Source organism: Paramormyrops kingsleyae, chromosome 20, assembly GCF_048594095.1.
Source record: "Paramormyrops kingsleyae isolate MSU_618 chromosome 20, PKINGS_0.4, whole genome shotgun sequence".
Classification (NCBI taxonomy): Eukaryota; Metazoa; Chordata; class Actinopteri; order Osteoglossiformes; family Mormyridae; genus Paramormyrops; species Paramormyrops kingsleyae.
This window is the reverse complement of record NC_132816.1, coordinates 17,005,443-17,029,779: the sequence shown is the minus strand read 5'-3', so window position 1 is coordinate 17,029,779 and position 24,337 is coordinate 17,005,443. Positions and strand designations below refer to the sequence as shown.

General features: G+C 44.1%; 2 protein-coding genes across 2 annotated transcripts; both read right to left on the bottom strand.

The window, feature by feature from the left end:
• Positions 1-141: 141 nt before the first annotated feature.
• On the bottom strand, positions 142-5,048 carry LOC111853682 (L-seryl-tRNA(Sec) kinase). The gene is made up of 6 exons (XM_023830875.2): positions 4,673-5,048; positions 4,201-4,456; positions 2,870-3,071; positions 2,546-2,621; positions 1,931-2,024; positions 142-1,256 (listed from the first exon to the last, which is right to left on the bottom strand). The coding sequence occupies exons 1-6, from the start codon at positions 4,889-4,891 to the stop codon at positions 1,033-1,035; spliced, it is 1,071 nt and encodes a 356-aa protein (XP_023686643.2). The 5' UTR covers positions 4,892-5,048; the 3' UTR covers positions 142-1,032.
• Positions 5,049-5,612: 564 nt separating this feature from the next.
• On the bottom strand, positions 5,613-23,631 carry adam9b (ADAM metallopeptidase domain 9b). The gene is made up of 22 exons (XM_023830841.2): positions 23,451-23,631; positions 22,839-22,948; positions 22,681-22,757; positions 22,441-22,519; positions 21,180-21,256; positions 13,388-13,583; positions 13,190-13,252; positions 13,028-13,099; positions 12,291-12,460; positions 11,445-11,532; positions 11,105-11,235; positions 10,773-10,944; positions 10,594-10,683; positions 9,932-10,127; positions 9,694-9,799; positions 8,439-8,619; positions 8,230-8,316; positions 8,032-8,137; positions 7,804-7,939; positions 7,610-7,685; positions 6,738-6,781; positions 5,613-6,320 (listed from the first exon to the last, which is right to left on the bottom strand). The coding sequence occupies exons 1-22, from the start codon at positions 23,524-23,526 to the stop codon at positions 6,203-6,205; spliced, it is 2,451 nt and encodes an 816-aa protein (XP_023686609.2). The 5' UTR covers positions 23,527-23,631; the 3' UTR covers positions 5,613-6,202.
• Between the last annotated feature and the right edge of the window lie 706 nt (positions 23,632-24,337).

Sequence of the window (24,337 nt, the reverse complement as noted above, 5' to 3'; positions counted from 1 at the left end):
AAACAGTCATTAAAAGTTGCTTCGGATGATTGACTCAGAGTTCTTCACCCACACAGGATGCAGCGCTGAAGCCATTTTGAACTGGGGAGGGGGGTCTTTAAGTCTATGGGTTTATCAGTCGGTCATTCATCTGAAACCATCCACAAAAGAAGGCCTTTATTTAATTATGAACTTGGTTACAGTAACTTTCATGCTTTAATTTATTACCCTTTACTAAAATGTCTGTTTTTTGCCTTGAGTTAAAAGATGGTGTAAATATGACTTTGTCATTCGGTCTTAACCACACGTAACTGGCAGCCTTTCCAGCGTTTCCATTATTTCTGATTTCAGAATGTCGTCTAACCCGCTGGGGCTGATTTAATTTTGGTAGGGAAAAAAAATAATAGTGGCTGTTAACTAGATAATATAACAATCTCTTATCATGTGATTGGTACATAAAAAATGTACATTATATTCAAGAAGGCTTATATAGAAACCTTTATTTGTAATGTGGAAAAGTGTATTTCCATCGAAAGCCTTTTATTTTTTTGTGCCTGGAAGTAAATATCACTTTTTTGTGACTGTAATATCACAAGAAACCAGTCAGTAGTGTTTTATTATAGAGACTATTGTGTATGTGCATAACATCATTTTGAGATGCAGTTGCTGTTCCTAGAGGAAGATTTGGGGTGATGAGTTTGTTTGTGCCAGGGGATAAACCTGCTGCAAAATTGTGTTGTGCTTGTTGTAACGTACACGTGGAAACACGGTTTGTGTAGAAATAATGTTAACAGATGTCATTTACAATTTAAATGCCCTGCTTTTTTGTACATTCTAAGTAAACAACTTTCTAACGGTGGCTTGGTGTGTGTTCTTACCCAGCGACGGCGTGTTTGGCCCACACAAATTAAAAGGCACGTCTCACACTCTAGGTCAAGGCTAACTCAGCTACTCGGTCTGAAACCGAGAGGAGATACACTTATAGTCCGATCTAGTGCCAAATCTTGTGACAAACTGCGCCACCCTCTGACCGCAGCTGGGAAGTGCGGGTCATCATAGCTCGGCGTTCCCTCTGCTGTATCGTCTGATGCAGTTGCTGGTCTCCCGCTCAAAGGCAGCGACCGCCCCGCTCACCGCTCTCTCCAGGTCCCCGCTCCCGCCGGGGCTTGTGGGATGGCCGCCAAGTGCCGCTTTCCGTAGGTCATCCAGGGATCGAGTCTTCAGCTGGTTTAGTTCCGTGGCTAGCGACTTCATGCTCTCTGGGGGAACTTTACGTTCTACAGTAAACAAACAAACAAAAAAATAAGTGGACAGACAGACAAATCATCACAGACCTCATGAGAACTGAAAATACCAGTTAAACCCAAAAATGCAATAAAATGGAACAATACTGTAAACAGATATTTAACAGAGAAAAGGGTTTACATGAAGTAGATATTTCCATAAAAGCCTTCCCTTTATATATTATTGTATATTCTTCAAGAAGTCTTTAAGGTCAGAACTTAGGACCTGATGGATCTACAAAGTATCTCTGGCTTGTGGAGGACACAGTTCTAAGGACTAGTCTTTGATTAGACCGTTCCAGTGAGACACGAAACTATGTATCTGATTATCATGTATGCTTCTCATCCCAACAGTGTAGAGGAGAACCAGTGTCCCAGTGTTCTAAGCCAGAGGTGACAGAATGATCTATATGAGTCTGGCACTTAGGGGCCACCTTGGTTTCATAGTATCACTGATGAGAGCGATGTTATTGGAATTGAGTGAGTAGCAACTATTACCAGGATTACAGAGAGATGGTATATGTTCTCATAGAGGAGAGAACTACATAAGATTTGCAGGATCAAACCCAGAACTACTGGGTATCAGCCCAGAAAGCCCATCCCTAAGAGCACAAAGGCGCCCAGCCAATGAGCAGCAGGTCCTGGAGACCACGTGACCGTAGACTGACCTCTGGCCCCCTGCATGGCCCGGGACACCAACCGACGGCAGGCCTGGTCCGCTTGGTGAACCACGCTGGACGCGCAGCTCAGCCGGTCGGCCTCCTTAAAGGGAACGGTACCACAAAGAACTAGTTAGGCCCCTCCCACAATGATTTGCCCACAGACCATACACAGCTCTGCCTGAAAAAACTCCCAATAACTAATCCTTCATTTCACATCACCATCTCTTTTTGTACCACACTGTGGTTCATCAAGATCACCTTGGTCCTCACCTGACGAAATGGTTAAAATTCAAGTTCTTAGATGGCTTAGTTTGTTTTATGTAGCGAGGCTAGTTTTAAGACGGTGGGTTACTTCAGACACAGGGTGATATGTATGCTGATCGCTGTCAGCGTGGGAGATGCGGTGATGTCATAATTTGAGGTCAGTCCACAGTAAAGGACCCGTCTCCATTTAATGATGTCAGAGGAACAAGGAGTCTGATAATGGCACCAGTGAATGTAAAAATCATTAGGTATTCTAGACCGTCCCTGTAGCATATATGCAAACATGTATTCTCTTTCTATTTAGGCTAATGTTCCATTACTTGTGTACCCGTAATTAGTAGTTAAAAGCTCCCTTGCCTTCTGCTCTGTGTCATCCTGGATTGGGCACAGGGGGTCGTCCATCGCAGCAGCAATCAGACCGACGGACAGCTCTCTGAAGCCAGAGAGGGACAGAGGCCTTTGTTTCTCTCCAGGCAGGAGGGGACAACGTACGGATCACAGACATGTTAAATTCTTTCACCTGATCTTTACATCTACCCGCAGATAAGTCCTAAGCACCTGGTGTCACTCTTTTTCAATGAGATACTGAGGACGACCACCAAAGAACCATCACAAAGCTTGCGAACGGTCATCACAGCACATTTCCGAGACTAAGCGACGTCCCGCTGGTGCTAGACGTACACGTCCTGTGGTGAAAAGGCACCGTCACTGGTGAGCGTGAGGCTCCTCTGCTCCCAGCCGTTTCTGACAGGGTTGGGAGCCTCCATACGCTTCGCCATCTCCACCACCACCTCGTCCGGCAGCGGCCGGCTCCTCGCCTGGTTCCTGCTCAGGCATGAGTTCACGGGACAGTGCACGTGCAGCTGACAGAAGCCCAGAGAGTCTGCGCACAAAGAGGGGGGAGAGAGAGCTGTCCTGTCCCATCTAATAACCTCAGAATCATTATGCTGCCCATCTGACAATCTCCATAACACTGAAACACGTTTCATAAGGGCAGTAATACACTTTTCTGTCAAAGACTGTGAAAGTCACAAAATCATGTGGGTAACTGGTGTTATTCACCTGAGCTGTTTACAATCAGTGAGTAGGAAACCAGCAACACTCATTGGTACCACTTTGCAATAAACCCACCCTTATAAAGGGTTTATCAATGGTCTATAGTCAGGTTATTAATTACGCTGAAATTTTTATAACCGTTTTTTACTTCATTAAAAAAGTTACTACCTTTTATCAGGAGCAAGAGGGAGCCTTGTTGTAAGGGGGGCATCCACTTATTAAATGTGTGGCTGAATATAATATCCATCCATTTTCCAACCCACTTATCCTACTGGGTCACAGGGGGTCTGGAGCCTATCCTGGGAGCTACAGGCATGAGGCGGGAAACAACCCAAGATGGGGGTCCAGCCCATTGCAGGGCACACTCACACCTATGGGCAATTTAGTAACTCCAATTAGCTTCAGCATGTCTTCCGACTGTGGGGGGAAACGGGAGTGCCCGGAGGAAACCCCACGACGACACGGGGAGAACATGCAAACTCCACACACATGTAACCCAGGCAGAGACTTGAACCCAGGTCTCAGGGGTGTGAAGCAACAGTGCAAACCACTGCACCACCATGCCGCACCATGAATATAATATCATCATATATAATAAAAGTATATATAAAACATTAGGATTTCTATATGCTGAGCACAAGAACAAAATGAATATGGGTGTGTTTGTTCCAGATCTAAGGGAGGAAATTAACACCCTGTCTGGCATAAGCAAGTGTAATTGCTAGGCAAATTAAGAAATGCTATTTTGAAAATAAAATTTTAGAAATGCCACTTTTCCCTGCAAGCATTTCATTAGTACACTGTCTATGTGAAGTGTCCAAACAGCTGAATCGAGAAAACCAGCTATTGGAAATATTATTTGACTGTCAATCACAACAAATCCCAGCCAATGTCCCCCTCATGACTAACTCTAACAAACAATGCCTCTGTACTGCAGCATTTGAAATTTCACATACGTTTTCTGGCAAGCTGATAAACTTCATATCGCATGCTTTGGTAGTAAAAATTGTCATCCAGGAGAATAACTAGTGTTGCGGGGCCATGAGGTAGGTGACAGCTGGACTCCGCTGCATCATGTGCGGCGCGCAGGAAGCGCGTCCACGTGTCTTCTCCAAAGCTTGGTTCGGGGGCGCGCAAAGGTGCGTGGTCGCGCTTTAGGAGTTGCTCCAAACGCTGAAGCACCTCGCGTCTGCTCACCTTCCAGTGTGTTTGCTGAGGTTAAATACACACATCATCAAGGGAAATCTGGAAACACGCAGCTGTCAGTTTATCTATACTGAAGTCAATCTGCTGGAGCAGCACACGTAATATATTTAAAGAAAACTAATTTTGGTTATTTGATTCACTGGAACATAACGTAGTTGAATTCAAATTCATACAGCGCGACTCCTTTCGAGATTTTTAATTTTAAAGGAAGAGTTTAATTACCGTGTGGCTCAGCTCGTCACTCTCTGCTATGCGCAGCTGATAGGCTTCGTCTGGAATTAAATCATCATAGCACAGCACGCAGCATCCCCAGCCTCTCTTCCGTAAAGACTCAGAGAGAACCTGGACCAGCGTCGACTTGCCTGCAGCGGGCAAACCGCACAGAACACACAGGCATGTCCGTGCATTCTCGGAGCTCACCGGCTTAGCTAGCGCTTCCATTCACAAGCAAAAAACATATGCTAATCTGGAATACAGTTACTTTATCTTTTTAAAATACACTATGATTTAGGAACTAGTGCAAGGGCATCGAAACCAAACGCTACTTTCTTCATACTGAGAGACAACTCCGGGTTCTACAGTGAACAGGAAGTGTAGGGAATCGTGGAAATTGTGATTGGCTGCAGGGTCTAAGAGTCAACCAATGAAAAGAAAGCGTCCTCTTAAAGTAATACACCAGTTTTCTCATAACTTCCGTATCGGAGTTTGAAGTATATCAGTCATGTTTTATAAATAATAAAAACAAACATTACGTATATTCTAGGTGATTTTATATATACTATTCCTAGCTTATTTTTTGAGAAAATGAATGTAATTAATTTCAGCAGGGCCACCCATAGCAAAGCGAGGATCCTGGAAATGTTATGCTGCCCCCGTCTGGGCAAAGTCATACAAGCCTGTTTTATGCCAGACCCGCAGAGCATTAACAGAGGGTGTGTTACAGACGTAGGGTTGCCACACACCCTGCCTCTGACACCAATGCAGTAATTTCACCAGAGGACACAAGCCCTGGTCTCCCATAATTAAAGCAGTAGCTTTAATTGCATGACTAACAGTGCAAGGCCTCTTCATAAGGCTCCTAGGATTTCTGCAATGTTTTAAAACACAGAGACTTAGTAAAGCTCACAAAATTACTCACAAAAACAGTCACACTGTCGAGGAATTGTAAATAAAACCATTTTATTTAGTTCACATTTACATTAAAATACACTCATTACATTTTTACATTAAATATTGCTTCCATTCCCTGAAAATATTTTTTGTTAGAAGGGTGGTTATATACCTTAGACCTGGGATGGGCAATCTTATCCACAAATGGCCAGTGTGTGTGCGGGTTTTTGGGACAACCTTTAGGTTAGCTGTTCAAACTCTTCAACCAATCAGTCCTCTAATTTGTAATCTAATTAAGGAGTTGCAGCGAACACCCACTTAAACAGTGGCTGGTTTCTGGATAAGACTGGCCATCCCTACATTGAACAAATCTATTCACATATGGAACAAAATATCGTTGGCAGTCATTTAAATGGTGCACATCTTACAGTAGCAAAATGAACGAGTGGGGCATTCTGTTATTCATAATGTGTGCCTGTTGTACTTTCAAGAGAGACTGAGGGTTAAAAATATGCTTAGTATATCAAAGGCAGTAATAAGACGGAAGGACCGGTGCTCATGCTCCCAGCAGACAAACATCAAACAGATTTATCAATGTTGAGAGGATGCACCCAGCAACCTCGCGTGACATCAGTGATGATGTCACTGTGGCGTGGCTTGCCTGGGTACGATGGGTTTGGGGACCCCGGGCCCCTGCTGTCGTATCGGCTGTGGGATCGCCAGGGTTGTGCCCGGCTGTGCGCCAGTCCCCTGCCCATATCTGTGGGATGCACAGGCAACACAATAAGCCAGCGTCACTTTGCGTGCTAGCAGAGTGTGATAAGAATCCCTTTTAATATAATGATCACTGGCTGGTGTGCTAGTGCACTGATGTTGGTGATTACTTACACTTTTGATACTCTTAATATTACTGTTACCCCTTTGGACTCTTCGAAAAAAAGCAAGATGCACAACTTAAATATGTTCAGGGTTGGACTGGCCATCTGGCATGCCGGACATTTTCCCAGTGGGCCGATGGGTTTGTGGGCCGGCAAAATTTATTGTGGGGAATCCCCCACTCTGGTTCAGCAAAACATATCAGTGGAACCCCAATTCCAGTGCCAATTTCTAATCCCAGTCCAGCTCTGAATATGTCCTTTCGACCTTTAAGGTAGTGATCTCAGAGAAAGGTACATACCTAGGCACCGGTTCTGGAGGGCGTGCCATGTATGGGGGTATATTCTGGAAATAGGAGGGTGGAGTTAGACACAACTCATAAACCGTATTGCTCTGAAGTAGCAAAATATACTACTGCTCCCAGAAAGCAGTGTGCTATAATAATTCAATGTGACACTGTTGAGACCTGCAATCTGACAACCCATAACCCCCACACTATCTGCTGCAGTGTTAGGTGTGACCAAAGAGGCCGCTGTAACTGAGTCACACTCTTCCAGTCTATAAGGGATAAAAACAATTCACAAAAAGGTTCCTTTGTCCTGGATGGAAGTTTGAGAACATCAGATTTACTCTGAAAACACTGGAGAAGGATTTCAGATATAACTAATTAACCTTAAAACTTTTTAAAAGCCTATTTTAATGTATTGCCTCTGGCTGAGCTTTTATAAGCCCCAATTTATTATTATTATTCATGTCTAATTACACTGTACTGAGGCGTTGGATTGATTTAAGTCATGTTTCAAAACAACTGACACATGCTGCAGGCATGTGATGCAGAGACTTCTGGTGCTGAAACCAAATTCACATTAGCTGAAGAACGCAATTATTATTATTTTATATATATATATTTTATAACATCAGACTCTAGACTTTTTGGATTCTCATGGTTTTTCTAACCAAAAACACGTGGTTGAGGAACCCTCACCTAACATCCATCCTTCCATCCTTCATGAGAAGGGTCAAGGGACCCTCAGGAAATACACTCAGCAAATCAATTTGAATCATGTGACTAATTAATTTGAAACGGTAGACGGTTTATGTTGATAGGTTTGATACAGATGATATGGGTGCCATTTTGGAGGGAGAGACCATGTTCTGGAGGGATTAGCCTACCTGCCGCGATCTGTCATTGCTCTGCGTCTGAGGATGTGGGGAGGTTCTCGCGTTGTTCCCGCCGGCATTCGCTGACCTACAAGGTACAGCGAATCACACGGCAGCCCGCAGAGCAAAGGATACCGGGAGAGGGACCGGTTGGGTGGGGGGGGGCGCAAGGTGTGGCAGGGGGGAAAACGAGAGTGGGCTTTTACCGTCCAGGGGGGCGTTTCCTCAAGCATGCCCTCATCCAGTCGCGCTTAAAGAAGTAGATGAGCACCAGGGCGACGACGATGAGAATGGGCACCACCAGCAGGAAGAAGATGAGCAGGCCGTTCCGAAGGGAGTAATCTGTAGGAGACACCAGAATGTGTCGGCTGCAGGCAAACAGCGGCGCCCTCTAGAGGATAGGATCCACGTGATGGTGAGGTAGGTAGAGTTACCTATCTCGGCAGGGCCGCTGTCTATACTGCCCCCAAATCCAGCTCTATCACAGTAGGGGGGGCCCCAGCCATTGTTGCAGAAGCAGTTGCCCAGGTTGTCACACACCTGAAAACATCGAGTTCACTCAACCTCCCCAAATTGCCCCAAACTGATGATGCCCCCATGACCCCCCCCCCCCCCCCCCCCGCCCCACTCACCCCTTTACCCGAGCAGGTCTTCTGGGGGGTACACGACAGATTCGGCATCAGCAGTGAGGCATTGACGCACTGATAATTGAGGCACGTCTGAAAGACAAGGCATTTGGAGGCAGAGATTAATGGACACATACTCATCAAATTTCAGCCAATCACAGTAGGCCTCCATACACAGGTGCAATAGGATTGGACAACACACGGTGATGCCTCACCATGCCCTGCGCGCAGCTGCTGCCTGGTTTGACGTAGCCGGGGTCCGGGACATCCGGACCCAGGTCAAAGTTGGCGTTCACACAGTTGGACCCGTTGATGTTCTGCACGGATATGATCGCACCCTGAGGCGGGTAGTTGGCGTTCACATTGGTGCACTGGACCTTCCCGCACAGAGACTGGCTGCAGGGCAGAACACACGGGTGACTCACCAGTGTAGAGGGAAACCACAAGAACTAACTTACCCCATCAGCTTTTGAGAAAGTAGCCATGACAGCCATAATTATGCACTATATGTATGGGTGTATATTGCCTGTATTGTTCCCCAGTCAACTTTCTGCATTGCACTAGTTAAATTTGCACAAACCACTGTATTTATCACCTGCTTTCTTGTGTCTGTTGTGTATCTTGTGTCTTGCATTTATTCTCTGTCTGTCTTGCATTTATTCTCTGTCTGTCTGCATTTATTCTCTGTCTGTCTTGTATTTATTCTGTCTGTCTGCATTTATTCTGTCTGTCTTGCATTTATTCTCTGTCTGTCTGCATTTATTCTCTGTCTGTCTGCATTTATTCTCTCTGTCTGCATTTATTCTCTGTCTGTCTTGCATTTATTCTGTCTGTCTGCATTTATTCTCTGTCTGTCTTGCATTTATTCTCTGTCTGTCTGCATTTATTCTCTGTTGTTAATCAGCTATTGTCACGATGTCTTCAGCCATGGCAAGCTGTGCCACCAGCCTTGGTCGTGTGGTAATAAAGACTCCCTTTCTGATAGCAGCAGTCTGAGAGAGAACTGTCAATAACCTCTGTTTGAGGATTTCCGGTATGTGTCTAACCGGGGCTGTGCTGAGAATTTTTGAGGTGCAGGTTAAAAGAAACACCTGCACCTTTAAATCTTATGTACAAGTCACGGGCAAGTGCTCAGATACCCCCAGCCACCCCCTGTACCTTCTGCACACGCCTGTTTATAACCATCTGGGACATGTAGTCCTTATATCCGAGCATTCTTCTACTTCAAAACGTGTTCCATGTCATTCTGTCATCGTTTTACAGCCAAATTAAATTCAAAGCAGTTACAAAATGACCTAATTTGTTTATCTCTCTTGACGCTCGCTCCTTGCTAACCCTCCGGACAGAGAATTGTGATCCCCAGGGGAGAGGATCCTTGTGGTTCTTAACCCTTCCCCACAGTCTGCTGAATCAAACCCTTAGCATGAGGGAGAGCACTTCCAGGCCCGGAGAGGCACGGGTGATACTTACGCAACCGTACAACCGACCAAGCTGTTTCCGTTGTATCCACAGTTGCCGAATTGGTCCCCCCTAGCGTTGATCACACTGAAGCAGATGTTGGGGGCCATCATTGCATCTGTGAAGAAACCAGTGGTGGAGAAACTAAGCATTCGGGCAGATGACGCCCCCCAAAGGCGGTGATGTCAAGTGGCAGTCCACCATTGGGGGGGCGGAAGGGACGGTGGGCTCAGAATTGCCCAGCACCTACTTTGCCCAAACAGCTGCTGGCACTGGAAGTTATAAGTCTGGCAGCGGCCATCGTAGCAGTAGGCGGTGTTGTTGCCACATGCCGTCCCGTCCATGATGTAATAATCGTTGGGGCAGGAGCCCGATTGGCCGGTGCAGAACTCTGAGAGGTCACATGTGTCCACCGACGGCCTGCAGGGCGTCCCTGCCACCATGACCTGCAGCACAGACACACGGCCCTCAGCCCAGTCCCCAACTCCAGTTCCCGCCCGCAATCGAAAGACAGTCAGGGCAACTGGCATATCTTAGTGATATGTCCATAGTGAGTGTGTATCCTGCAATGGACTGGCATCCCATCCAGGGTCGGCCCCTGCCTGGTGTCCTGTGCTTCCTGAGATAGGAATCTAGTTCACTGCAACCTTGTACTGGTTTAGCGGTTACAGAAAAGGGATGTATGTACACCAAGATTAAAGATGGAACACAGAACCCCTAAGTGTAGATTATTAAACAGAAGCTAAAACAAAGGAGCTCCACTTCTTGTTCTACCTAACCAATTGTGAGGATGACCTTTTGATGCCAGAACCGTATGATATGTGGAATTCCCTCACGCCGAGTCGGCCCCAGAAGGGTCGCCACGGCGATTTCTGGGGGAGGAGGAGGGTGGGGCGACAGGGCGCCACCTACCTGGCAGTTCTGACAGCAGCTGCCCTGCGCGCAGGTGGAGCCCTTGGTGAACTGGCAGGTAGCGGGATTGCAGCAGACATTCTGGCACACCTATAGCACACATGGGCAGGAGGTCGGCATCAGAGCGTGGATTCGAGGCCGGGTGGACCTCAGCTCGGCCCGGTGACCCCGGCGCTCACCTGGGGCTTGCCGCAGTCGCACTGCTCCCCGGACTCCAGTATACCATTGCCGCATATGGCGTAAGTGACGACGCTGGCAGGGGGCGGCTGGTTCTTGAGGCAGACGCCCCCTCCTCGTAGGATCAGTGTCTCAAAGTCATTGCTGCTGCACGTGCTGAACAAGGTCGACCCACTAGAGGGTGGCAGTGAGCAAGGTGTTCAAAACAACAACAATGAAACTGAAGAGCAGGAACTACTAAAACCTAATTTCCACACAGAACGGGGAAGTCCATGCTGGATATTACTGAGTCACACATGCCACAGTGAAGTGTGGGTGTGGAAGGCATGCATACCTGGCCCATGCATACATGATGCAGGCAGACCCATTGCAGGTGCAGTGGCCATTGTCGTGGCTGAACCCCAGGTTGTGGCCCAGTTCGTGGGCGACTATCGTGGAGTAATAAGCCAAATGGTTGCCCGTGAACTGCAGGGGGGGGGGGGGGGAGCAAGCAGGTCAGCTGACATTCCGTTACCCTGGCGCTTATGTTATAAGAATTTTGTGAGATCAGCCGTGTGTGGCAGGGGGGTATTTCGACTTCTGGCAGGACTGGAAATGGGCAGATTTTATAACAGAACTCAGCACGACTCTGGCAAATGCAGCCAGTAAGCCAGAGTCCGTAAGCCAGGCCTTACCACACTGATTCCCCCGGCACTAGAGGCGGAGCACACAGTGCCCACAAATGCCATTCCCAGGATCCCTCCAGAGTACGGAGGCAGGCCCCTAAAACACGGTAAAACAGAGTGAAACATGGTAATACACGGTAAAACACGGCCAGGCCGGTCACCTTCACTACAATGGTGCCTGACGATGGTTTGTCTGGGTTATTCAAACTGTAGGGCACGAAAGAGTTGGGGGGGGGGGCAACTTTAAAAAATATTCTGAACACATTATATGATGCTAAAAAATTTAAATAATTAAAATGTGTGAAACAGACAGGCACCACGTATTGAATATATCAAACTGTTATGACTTAGTAACGTGAAGAAAGTTTGCAGTGGGAAAGTTACTCAGTTAATGCTGACATGCTTGGAGAAACTATGGAGAAACATCTAGCTGCTTGTAGTGAAGCTTATGAAGGCTCCTTCACAAGTTAACACAACCCTTTTTGGGTCTAAACCCATAACCTATAGGTCCACCTTAAGCATTATCCATTAAGCTAACTTAGGTCCCAGTAGTGCATATCAAACACCTGTCAAGAGGTGCTTTAGGTACAGAGGATTAAACAAACTGTACATTTCACATGTAAATTCTGGAAGATTTTTACACGAGAGAATTACCTTTTAGTTTGTTCTACTCAGGCTTTGTAGCAATGTATGGCACAAACGTTGTTGTTTGAGGTAAGTGTACCTGTGTTTTTCTGCCCATCCGTGATAGTTGGGATTGGGGGGATTTCCCAGTACTGGGGTCTATGGACCTCTTTAACCATCTGAAAAGCTCCCGATGGTGTTACAAAGCGACCCCCCCCCCCCCAAACTTACAGCACAAGCTGAGCCACGTCATGCCGGATGAGAGGCAGCAGCACAGTCTGCCTCCACTTGACGAAGTTGCTCAGAGTTTGGCCCGCAGTGCCGTTCACGCTGAACGGGTTACCAGCCTTCAGGATCTCCATTCCCACCAGAACCACACGGATATTCAGCTGCTGGTAGTACTGGGGACACAAGGATTTCATGGAGCAGACGGCTGAGTGTAATGATCTGCTACTCTTACTCAAAAATCATGGTCAGATATTATCTAACTACAACCCTCTACTGGATAAGCCCTTGGAAGATAGATAAATGGATGTTATTAATAGTACCAGAGAAACCATAAAGGGGACACCAGTTAGGATGTCAAGGGCTTGTACCAAAATTTTTAACATAATTGTATCGGTCTGGGTTATGAGTCCAATATGATATGCTTTCATGGGGCCCAAAATCTCTAGTAGCACCCCAAAGAAGTCCTGTGTAATTATGAAATATATAATATCCATCCATCCATCCATTGTCCAACCCGCTTATCCTACTGGGTCGCGGGGGGTCCGGAGCCTATCCCGGAAGCAATGGGCACGAGGCAGGGAACAACCCTGGATGGGGGGCCAGCCCATCGCAGGGCACACTCACACACCATTCGAAATATATAATATCATTCATGAAATGATAACTGGTTTAACTTGCACATGATACATGACTGTGCAGATGTATAAGGGGTCAGAATTCATTAAAGAAACTGGTCTCACCCCGTCCAGCAGATTGGCCAGTGACACCATCTCCTCCGTCACTGCCGTATCGTTGCCCTTTTCGATGTCATACTGAGGACAGAGCGTGAAAAAGGAGCCATCCAATTAACACCCACGTACAGGTAACTAATAACCAACTGACAAAATAAATAGACATCTCACCCTGTTCTTGTCGACGACCAGCACCAGCTCAACATATCTGGTTTGTGGCAAATTACGTTTTTTCTGAACATGGAACGGAAAACAAGTGTGGGAGGAAGAATGACCCAGCTATGAGTTAACAGATGGCACTTTGCCATATGCATAATTCTTTTGTCACAACTTTTATTGCCTGCCAACAATGCAGGTATTGCATTATACCCGGAATAATCTGCTCATAGACAGGGTAGTCTCAGGGTGGGCGTAGCCATCGGAGGTATCCATTTCATTGGTCACTCCACAGAAGACCCCCTCATCCTGATTGGGTTCCAGCGGAAAGAGGTAGTGTTCATTGGTTGTGGAATGAGTGGCAGCCGGTTCAATTCCGTAACTCCCTTTTCCAAAGAAAATAACGCCACTGAAAGGTAAACAAACACAAAGTTTTTTTTTTTGAAGCTGTCACGCTTCCTCTCCGCGACTAAACCAACAGAGCAGTGTGGTGGCTCAACAGCAGCACTGCGGTCCCACTTCCACTATCTGTGTGTGGAGTTTGCATGATCCCCCTGTGTTTTGTGGGTTTCCTTTAGGTAGTCTGATTTCCTCACACATTTGAAAATCGTGGTTACAGGGCTGCCAACTCTCACACGTGACACTCACAATTTTCCACCGCACCAACTACCGTACTTTAGGTATTTATTGACCTTTCCAGTCGAGCACCAGTGCTAAAATTTCCAGTACCGAAACTGCCAAACCAACTGGGGTACTTCTTTGGTACTTTGGGGTGGGACTTGACACATGTCTTGTGTGTACCCTGTCCGATCCTCCCGTGTTCCTATCTTATATAAATCTTCCATTGTTTGTGCACCTTACAGTTCGGCGTATGACGACCTTGTGTTTCCGCTGTGTGTATTTGAGGTTATGGTGCTCATTGAGTGCCAGTTGCAGTCTTCTTAAGGACTACAATAAAGAGTGTGTTCTGTTCCGGTGTTCTGACGAGTTGAGCTACCTATCGAGACGTGCTATCGAGCCTTTCTGCGCATGTGCAGTTCCACCGTTTTACGATTAGGGTTAGGTTTGAGGGGTTAGGGTTATGGTTAAGGTAAGGGTTTTAGGGGTTTTCGGGGGGTTAGGGTTAGGGTAAGAGTTAGGGTTAGGGATATCGATTAGCACTACGGTAGCCTAACTCGACAAAGTAGCTCAACTCGACAGACCAACGGCAAGCAAGTCTCCTCGTCCTTCGCTATGCTCGCGGTGCTACGGTATTTTCTTGAATATACTAATACAGCACATATATAGCGTGCTGTCCTAGCGATATGATTTTGATACAAATTTAGCAATGTGATTTTGTTGTGATAAATTTTGGGGTTTTTATAAAACAAAATAGGAATTCATACATTTCTCACAAACCCGTCTAAGACTGATTTAAACAGCAAGGAGGAAAATGATTATGATTGTCTCGGAGAACACCGCGGTTAAGTTAGCCTCATATTCGATATTCAGTTTTCTAGCTTCAATAACTTTTCACGGAAGTAAGGTGGGGCGTTATTAATCACAGAATCGTGTTGTCCAGTACGCAGGCTAAGATGCACACCGATTATTTTTGCGCTTCAAACCATTTCGTGATTTGTGCAAAATCGTGTTAATAGCTAATAAATTAGGTGCTGTCAGCTGTAATGACATGGTGCTTTAGCATTTTGGGCTCATGGCGACTGATGCACACCCCTTTGTTTCCCAGATTGCTTTACGTACGATTTTTAATTAATTTTTGAATGTTCGAATGTATCCGTGTAATGCGAAATGGGACAATGCATGAATGGGTTAATAACTTTAAAACTAGACAAGACAGGCACTTCTAGTGAAGTGTGCATGGATCAGGGGACTCTGGGGGACAATGCACACCCCTTGGATTTTCAGAATAACTTTCTCTCTAACAGTTATTAATTAATACATTGTATGCATATTACATGGCATAGGGGCACTGCAATAAAGGGTTAATAGCTCTGGAACAAAATGGGACAGCCATGTCCCATGAAGTGTGCATGGATCAGTGGACTCTGGCGGACAATGCACACCCCTTAGATTTTCAGAATAACTTTCACTCTAATAGTTATTAATTGATACATTGTATGCATATTACATGGCATAGGGGCACTGCAATAAAGGGTTAATAGCTCTGGAACGAAATGGGACAGCCATGTCCCATGAAGTGTGCCTTGATCAGGGGACTCTGGGGGACAATGCACACCCCTTAGATTTTCAGAATAACCTTCTCTCTAATAGTTATTAATTGATGCATTGTATGCATATTACATGGCATAGGGGCACTGCAATAAAGGGTTAATAGCTCTGGAACGAAATGGGACAGCATGTCCTATGAAGTGTGCCTTGATCAGGGGACTCTGGGGGACAATGCACACCCCTTAGATTTTCAGAATAACTTTCACTCTAACAGTTATTAATTGATACATTGTATGCATATTACATGGCATAGGGGCAATGCAATAAAGGGTTAATAGCTCTGGAACGAAATGGGACAGCCATGTCCCATGAAGTGTGCCTTGATCAGGGGACTCTGGGGGACAATGCACACCCCTTAGATTTTCAGAATAACTTTCACTCTAACAGTTATTAATTGATACATTGTATGCATATTACATGGCATAGGGGCACTGCAATAAAGGGTTAATAGCTCTGGAACGAAATGGGACAGCCATGTCCCATGAAGTGTGCCTTGATCAGGGGACTCTGGGGGACAATGCACACCCCTTAGATTTTCAGAATAACCTTCTCTCTAACAGTTATTAATTAATACATTGTATGTATATTACATGGCATAGGGGCACTGCAATAAAGGGTTAATAGCTCTGGAGCAAAATGGGACAGCCACATTCTACCAAGTGTGCATGGATCAGGGGGACCTGGGGGACAATGCACACCCCTTAGATTTTCAGAATAACCTTCTCTCTAACAGTTATTAATTAATACATTGTATGCATATTACATGGCATAGGGGCAATGCACTAAAGGGTTAATAGCCTTGGAACAAGATGGGACAGCCATGTCCCATGAAGTGTGCTTTGATCAGGGGACTCTGGGGCACAATGCACACCCCTTAGATTTTCAGAATAACTTTCACTCTAACAGTTATTAATTAATACATTGTATGCATATTACATGGCATAGGGGCAATGCACTAAAGGGTTAATAGCTTTGGAACAAAATGGGACAGCCATGTCCCATGAAGTGTGCCTTGATCAGAGGACTCTGGGGGACAATGCACACCCCTTAGATTTTCAGAATAACTTTCACTCTAACAGTTATTAATTAATACATTGTTTGCATATTACATGGCATAGGGGCAATGCAATAAAGGGTTAATAGCCTTGGAACAAGATGGGACAGCCATGTCCCATGAAGTGTGCCTTGATCAGGGGACTCTGGGGCACAATGCACACCCCTTGGATTTTCAGAATAACTTTCTCTCTAACAGTTATTAATTAATACATTGTATGCATATTACATGGCATAGGGGCAATGCAATAAAGGGTTAATAGCTCTGGAACAAGATGGGACAGCCATGTACCATGAAGTGTGCATGGATCAGAGGCCTCTGGGGGACAATGCACACCCCTTGGATTTTCAGAATAACTTTCACTCTAACAGTTATTAATTAATACATTGTATGCATATTACATGGCATAGGGGCAATGCACTAAAGAGTTAATAGCTCTGGAACAAGGTGGGACAGCCATGTCCCATGAAGTGTGCATGGATCAGAGGCCTCTGGGGGACAATGCACACTCCTTGGATTTTCAGAATAACTTTCACTCTAACAGTTATTAATTAATACATTGTATGCATATTACATGGCATAGGGGCAATGCACTAAAGGGTTAATAGCTTTGGAACAAAATGGGACAGCCATGTCCCATGAAGTGTGCCTTGATCAGAGGACTCTGGGGGACAATGCACACCCCTTAGATTTTCAGAATAACTTTCACTCTAACAGTTATTAATTAATACATTGTATGCATATTACATGGCATAGGGGCAATGCAATAAAGGGTTAATAGCCTTGGAACAAGATGGGACAGCCATGTCCCATGAAGTGTGCCTTGATCAGGGGACTCTGGGGCACAATGCACACCCCTTGGATTTTCAGAATAACTTTCTCTCTAACAGTTATTAATTAATACATTGTATGCATATTACATGGCATAGGGGCAATGCAATAAAGGGTTAATAGCTCTGGAACAAGATGGGACAGCCATGTACCATGAAGTGTGCATGGATCAGAGGCCTCTGGGGGACAATGCACACCCCTTGGATTTTCAGAATAACTTTCACTCTAACAGTTATTAATTAATACATTGTATGCATATTACATGGCATAGGGGCAATGCACTAAAGGGTTAATAGCTCTGGAACAAGGTGGGACAGCCATGTCCCATGAAGTGTGCATGGATCAGAGGCCTCTGGGGGACAATGCACACTCCTTGGATTTTCAGAATAACTTTCTCTCTAACAGCTATTAATTAATACATTGCATGCATATCACTTGGCATAGGGGCAATGCACTAAAGGGTTAATAGCTCTGGAACAAGATGGGGCAGCCATGTCCCATGAAGTGTGCCTTGATCAGGGGACTCTGGGGCACAATGCACACCCCTTAGATTTTCAGAATAACTTTCACTCTAACAGCTATTAATTAATACATTGTATGCATATTACATGGCATAGGGGCAATGCACTAAAGGGTTAATAGCCTTGGAACAAGATGGGACAGCCATGTCCCATGAAGTGTGCTTTGATCAGGGGACTCTGGGGCACAATGCACACCCCTTAGATTTTCAGAATAACTTTCACTCTAACAGTTATTAATTAATACATTGTATGCATATTACATGGCATAGGGGCAATGCACTAAAGGGTTAATAGCTTTGGAACAAAATGGGACAGCCATGATCAATGCACACTTCACAGGACATGGCTGTCTCAATTGGTTCCAGAGCTATTAACCCTTTATTGCACTGCCCCTATGCCATGTAATATGCATACAATGTATTAATTAATAGCTGTTAGAGTGAAAGTTATTCTGAAAAGCTAAGGGGTGTGCATTGTCCCCCAGAGTCCCCTCATCAAGGCACACTTCATGGGACATGGCTGTCCCATCTTGTTCCAGGGCTATTAACCCTTTAGTGCATTGCCCCTATGCCATGTAATATGCATACAATGTATTAATTAATAACTGTTAGAGTGAAAGTTATTCTGAAAATCTAAGGGGTGTGCATTGTCCCCCAGAGTCCTCTGATCAAGGCACACTTCATGGGACATGGCTGTCCCATTTCGTTCCAGAGCTATTAACCCTTTAGTGCATTGCCCCTATGCCATGTAATATGCATACAATGTATTAATTAATAACTGTTAGAGTGAAAGTTATTCTGAAAATCTAAGGGGTGTGCATTGTGCCCCAGAGTCCCCTGATCAAAGCACACTTCATGGGACATGGCTGTCCCATCTTGTTCCAAGGCTATTAACCCTTTAGTGCATTGCCCCTATGCCATGTAATATGCATACAATGTATTAATTAATAACTGTTAGAGTGAAAGTTATTCTGAAAAGCTAAGGGGTGTGCATTGTCCCCCAGAGTCCCCTCATCAAGGCACACTTCATGGGACATGGCTGCCCCATCTTGTTCCAGAGCTATTAACCCTTTAGTGCATTGCCCCTATGCCATGTAATATGCATACAATGTATTAATTAATAACTGTTAGAGTGAAAGTTATTCTGAAAATCCAAGGGGTGTGCATTGTGCCCCAGAGTCCCCTGATCAAGGCACACTTCATGGGACATGGCTGTCCCATCTTGTTCCAAGGCTATTAACCCTTTATTGCATTGCCCCTATGCCATGTAATATGCATACAATGTATTAATTAATAACTGTTAGAGTGAAAGTTATTCTGAAAATCTAAGGGGTGTGCATTGTGCCCCAGAGTCCCCTGATCAAAGCACACTTCATGGGACATGGCTGTCCCATCTTGTTCCAAGGCTATTAACCCTTTAGTGCATAGCCCCTATGCCATGTAATATGCATACAATGTATTAATTAATAGCTGTTAGAGTGAAAGTTATTCTGAAAATCCAAGGGGTGTGCATTGTGCCCCAGAGTCCCCTGATCAAGGCACACTTCATGGGACATGGCTGTCCCATCTTGTTCCAAGGCTATTAACCCTTTATTGCATTGCCCCTATGCCATGTAATATGCATACAATGTATTAATTAATAACTGTTAGAGTGAAAGTTATTCTGAAAATCTAAGGGGTGTGCATTGTGCCCCAGAGTCCCCTGATCAAAGCACACTTCATGGGACATGGCTGTCCCATCTTGTTCCAAGGCTATTAACCCTTTAGTGCATAGCCCCTATGCCATGTAATATGCATACAATGTATTAATTAATAGCTGTTAGAGTGAAAGTTATTCTGAAAAGCTAAGGGGTGTGCATTGTCCCCCAGAGTCCCCTCATCAAGGCACACTTCATGGGACATGGTTGTCCCATCTTGTTCCAGGGCTATTAACCCTTTAGTGCATTGCCCCTATGCCATGTAATATGCATACAATGTATTAATTAATAACTGTTAGAGTGAAAGTTATTCTGAAAATCTAAGGGGTGTGCATTGTGCCCCAGAGTCCCCTGATCAAGGCACACTTCATGGGACATGGCTGTTCCATTTTGTTCCTGAGCTATTAACCCTTTAGTGCATTGCCCCTATGCCATGTAATATGCATACAATGTATTAATTAATAGCTGTTAGAGTGAAAGTTATTCTGAAAATCTAAGGGGTGTGCATTGTCCCCCAGAGTCCACTGATCCATGCACACTTCATGGGACATGGCTGTCCCATCTTGTTCCAGAGCTATTAACCCTTTATTGCATTGCCCCTATGCCATGTAATATGCATACAATGTATTAATTAATAACTGTTAGAGTGAAAGTTATTCTGAAAATCTAAGGGGTGTGCATTGTGCCCCAGAGTCCCCTGATCAAGGCACACTTCATGGGATATGGCTGTCCCATTTTGTTCCTGAGCTATTAACCCTTTAGTGCATTGCCCCTAAGCCATGTAATATGCATACAATGTATTAATTAATAGCTGTTAGAGTGAAAGTTATTCTGAAAATCTAAGGGGTGTGCATTGTTCCCTGTAGTCCACTGATAAAAGCACACTTCACTAGATGTGCCTATCTCGTCTAGTTTTAAAGTTATTAACCCATTCATGTATTGTCCCATAGCACATTATACGGATACGTTCGAACATTCAAAAATTAATTAAAAATCGTACGTAAAGCAATCTGGGAAACAAAGGGGTGTGCAACAGTCGCCATGAGCCCAAAATGCTAACCGACCATGTCATTACAGCTGACAGGACCTATTTTATGAGCTATTAACGCGATTTTGCACAAATCACGAAATGGTTTGAAGCGACAAAATAACCGGTGTGCATTGTTGTCTGTGGACTGGACAACACGATTTTATCACTAAAAACGCCCCACCTTACTTCCGTGAAAAGTTATTGAAGCTAGAAAACTGAATATCGAATATGAGGCTAACTTAACCGCGGTTCGGAGAACGCATGCAGCACTCATGCAAAAGCAGCGGAAGTAAAACTTTAAACTGATTTTTAAACATGTAAGAATGTTTAATCGGTATAATAATTAAAATTGCAAAGCTTGCTATGACAGAGTAACAGAGCAAAAATATTTTCGCGAAACTTTAACCCCCTGCGCCATATACTTACAAGGTAATAAAACTGTTACATACATGTAAATGAGCATGCATGTGTGTGCAGACATTGAAAATCTCATGCTAGCCAGCTGATCAGAATTGGTGACACTGGTGTCCCTAAACTGCCCATAGTGTGTGAGTGTGTCCCTGGGGTGTCCCCTGCCTTCTAGGGTCAGCTCCAGGCTCACTTAGATAAATGCTTAATGAAGACATATGGATGACTGGACATACCTGAGACCTGAGCAGGTGCTAAGTGCCACCAGTGAGTCATCATGTCCTTCCAGGCGTCCGTGATAATGACAATGTCTCTACAATGGCAGAGAAACACAAGAAACACCTGATGGCCTTGAACATATCACAAAGGTCCTTCTGCATGATACAGAATGGGTTTCTGACAGGACAATGAGGAAGGCTGGCTTCAAGGTAACACATTATTTGGGGGAGCACAAATAACTCAGTAACTCAGTTACTACTCAAGTACAAATCATGAACAAATACATGGACTGTAATGACTAATGATAAACGAACGTGGAATCAGTATGTAACTAACACTTTAATTGTTTCTTATTAATTAGTACATTAAGTAAAGCGTTTCAAGTCCCAGCCCAAAGTACTGAAGTACTGAAGAGGTACCAGAACCGGTTTGGCACTTTCGCTCTGGAACTTTCAGTATTTAATTGTAATTGACCAGAATCAATGGAAAAGCGAAAGTACCAAAAGTACCGTACTTGGTGCGGTGGAAAAGCGCCCTAAGAGTGAACTTCTATTTTATTTTGTGCCCCCTCAAATAAGCCTAAAATGTTACCGGTTCCGTTTTCTTCCAGCTCCCACTTACTTTAACCGCAATAGCCAAGAGAAGATAGATTAACAGGGCTAAACACCACGACGGTTACTGACGGGAGTCTTTGTTCAAATTGCGCCACAGACATGGTATGGCCTTAGTATATATCGTTATTTCTCAATCACACTTTCACACAGACACGTTTTTCTAGACAATCCCTGCCTTTAATAGAAACCTGGCCCTCGTCAAAAGCGGCTAATACGTTAATATTTTCCAGTCTTCTCAGTTAGTAAGTTGATACGCTGCATAATAAAAAAAACATACAGGCGTATATAACAGATATATAAAAACCCAGAGAATAGCAGAGATAATGTATGTATCACATAGCCTATAGTTGGTATAGCAAATAAAAGAGTGAAGCAATATAATAAAACTCGTAAAATTAATTCTTGGGGCGCTCCATTAAATAAGACCTGCAGGCAAAGACTGAACAACTCCGACATCAAACAAACATGGATCAGGCTACAAACTGGCATGTCGAGTCACTAAACTGTCTTAATGTCAAGTATTTCGCATCTTAATTTAAATATCTAGACGGTAAATAATCCTAATCATCAGCGGCTGGAGTGTATTTATACACACTTAATTGTGTCAGGCTGATGTCGGTTCTTTCCAGGTTACCTCACATTCAGAACTCAATTCATAACTTACGTTAACTGCTGGATACGAAGCCACCAGTTTTCCACTGTCATCATAGGAGAACCGAATAAAATCTTTCGCCAAGAAGTCTCTGTCCAGCAAAAATAATAATAAAAAAAATAGATAAGTATGTCGGTACGGTATACTCATTATACATATCGTTTGTGCACCTGTGAAAAATGATCTGGAGATAAAGATAATATAGCACACAGGCTGGATAATGAGAATGCATAATAATTTTTTAAAACGTACTTGTTTTTCTCCAGATGAATTAAGTGATGCTTTCCTTCAATGATTAGAGAATATGTAACTCTATCGGTTTCCACTTCCTGCAATAAAATTTTTTTTTTAGCCTTTGTACTGTCTGTCACACCCTGATCCACAAATAAACAAAAAGATGTTCCGCTTACCGGCTCTAAGTCCTCAACATGTTCGATTTGTCTTTTCCACTTGTGATGGACTATGTGCGGATACACAACTGTGCGCCTCGAAAGCTGCGGTTTCAGCTCATCGGCGAGCCCTGCAAAGACAGGCGACTCAAAGCTCCGATTCCAGTTTAAACATAACCGATTACTCGTGACCACGTACAGATATCGATTTTCTTTCACTTTTAAATAAAAACGCTCAAAACGTATATCCAAATAATAAAATTTCGATTTCGATTTATGACACAATTTAAACAGCCGCATACATTATTAAAAGAGAAGCGTTCTCGTAAACAGTCAGACCCCTGTGGTAGCGTATGCTGTAGGAAGTATGACAGAAAACGCATTAAACATCACAAAGGCATTCATTACAAAAAATGAACAACTATTCTCAGAGATTTGCACTCAGCATTTGTAAAGCTTGATAGATATACGACATATACCACAATTTTCATTTTGTGTTGAGTGATTTACAACACCTGCACCACACTACTAGGTGAGTTCAGTATTCTACAGGTTAGCCGTCATGATAAGATACTCCCACCTTCAGTGTGAATCCGCATATGTTTTGTAAGTACTGTATAAGTCTGGCCTTACCGTGGCTTGCAATTCCCCTTAAAAAACAAAAAACTAGCACAAGTACGAAGATACTCTTCCCCTGCATTATTGCCATCGCTAATGTATTTCCAATGGCGAGCTTGTGCGCTAACTTCCGTGGCAAAGAAAGTGTGTATACAATCAGGAACCTTTCAAAGGTAATTCCGGAGGTGGGGTGAGTGACTATCGATGGGATCAAGGTGTCTACTAGTAAAGAACCGGTTTATCTAGTCTGCATTTTAAACCTGACAAGATTCCAGTTTGTTTCGGTTATATGAAAAGAGTTATGGGGTGAGAATTGCAGTTAATATATATGTTTAGTAATATTTTATGTTCTCTTCTATAAGTGTTCAAGGGGCGTTCATTTATTTAGAATGGTGTCAAGCTGGGATTCAAGACATTGAGATGATTTTTCCAGAAAGAAAATTTTCAAAAAGTGTCCCATTTTAACAATACTCACCCTACCTATTTTGTTGTGGTTGCTCCAGTGAAAGTCATTAAGGAAGCGTATCGCGGCCACTATAATAAACAATTGCTTAGTATCTCACTATAACGAGGTAATTAAGTATCCGTTATTACGAGATGTTTATCTCACTATAACGCAATATATGTATCTAATTATAACGAGAAGATGCCAGTGGTGGTTCCAGTTTGTATGACACCCTGGGCAAACTCCCCTTCAGCTACACCCCCATCCAACAAACCATATACACCCCCACCAACAAAGAAAAGCATCATTCAGCACTAACTCTCAATTATTTTTTCTTATGATACAAATAAATAGGCCTATATATTTGTGGTAACATTCTAAACAAATTTTACTTAGTACTGTTCAAAGTTAGCGGTGTGCTATTTGATAGTTTCCTTCACTCCCCTTACCTTGCACT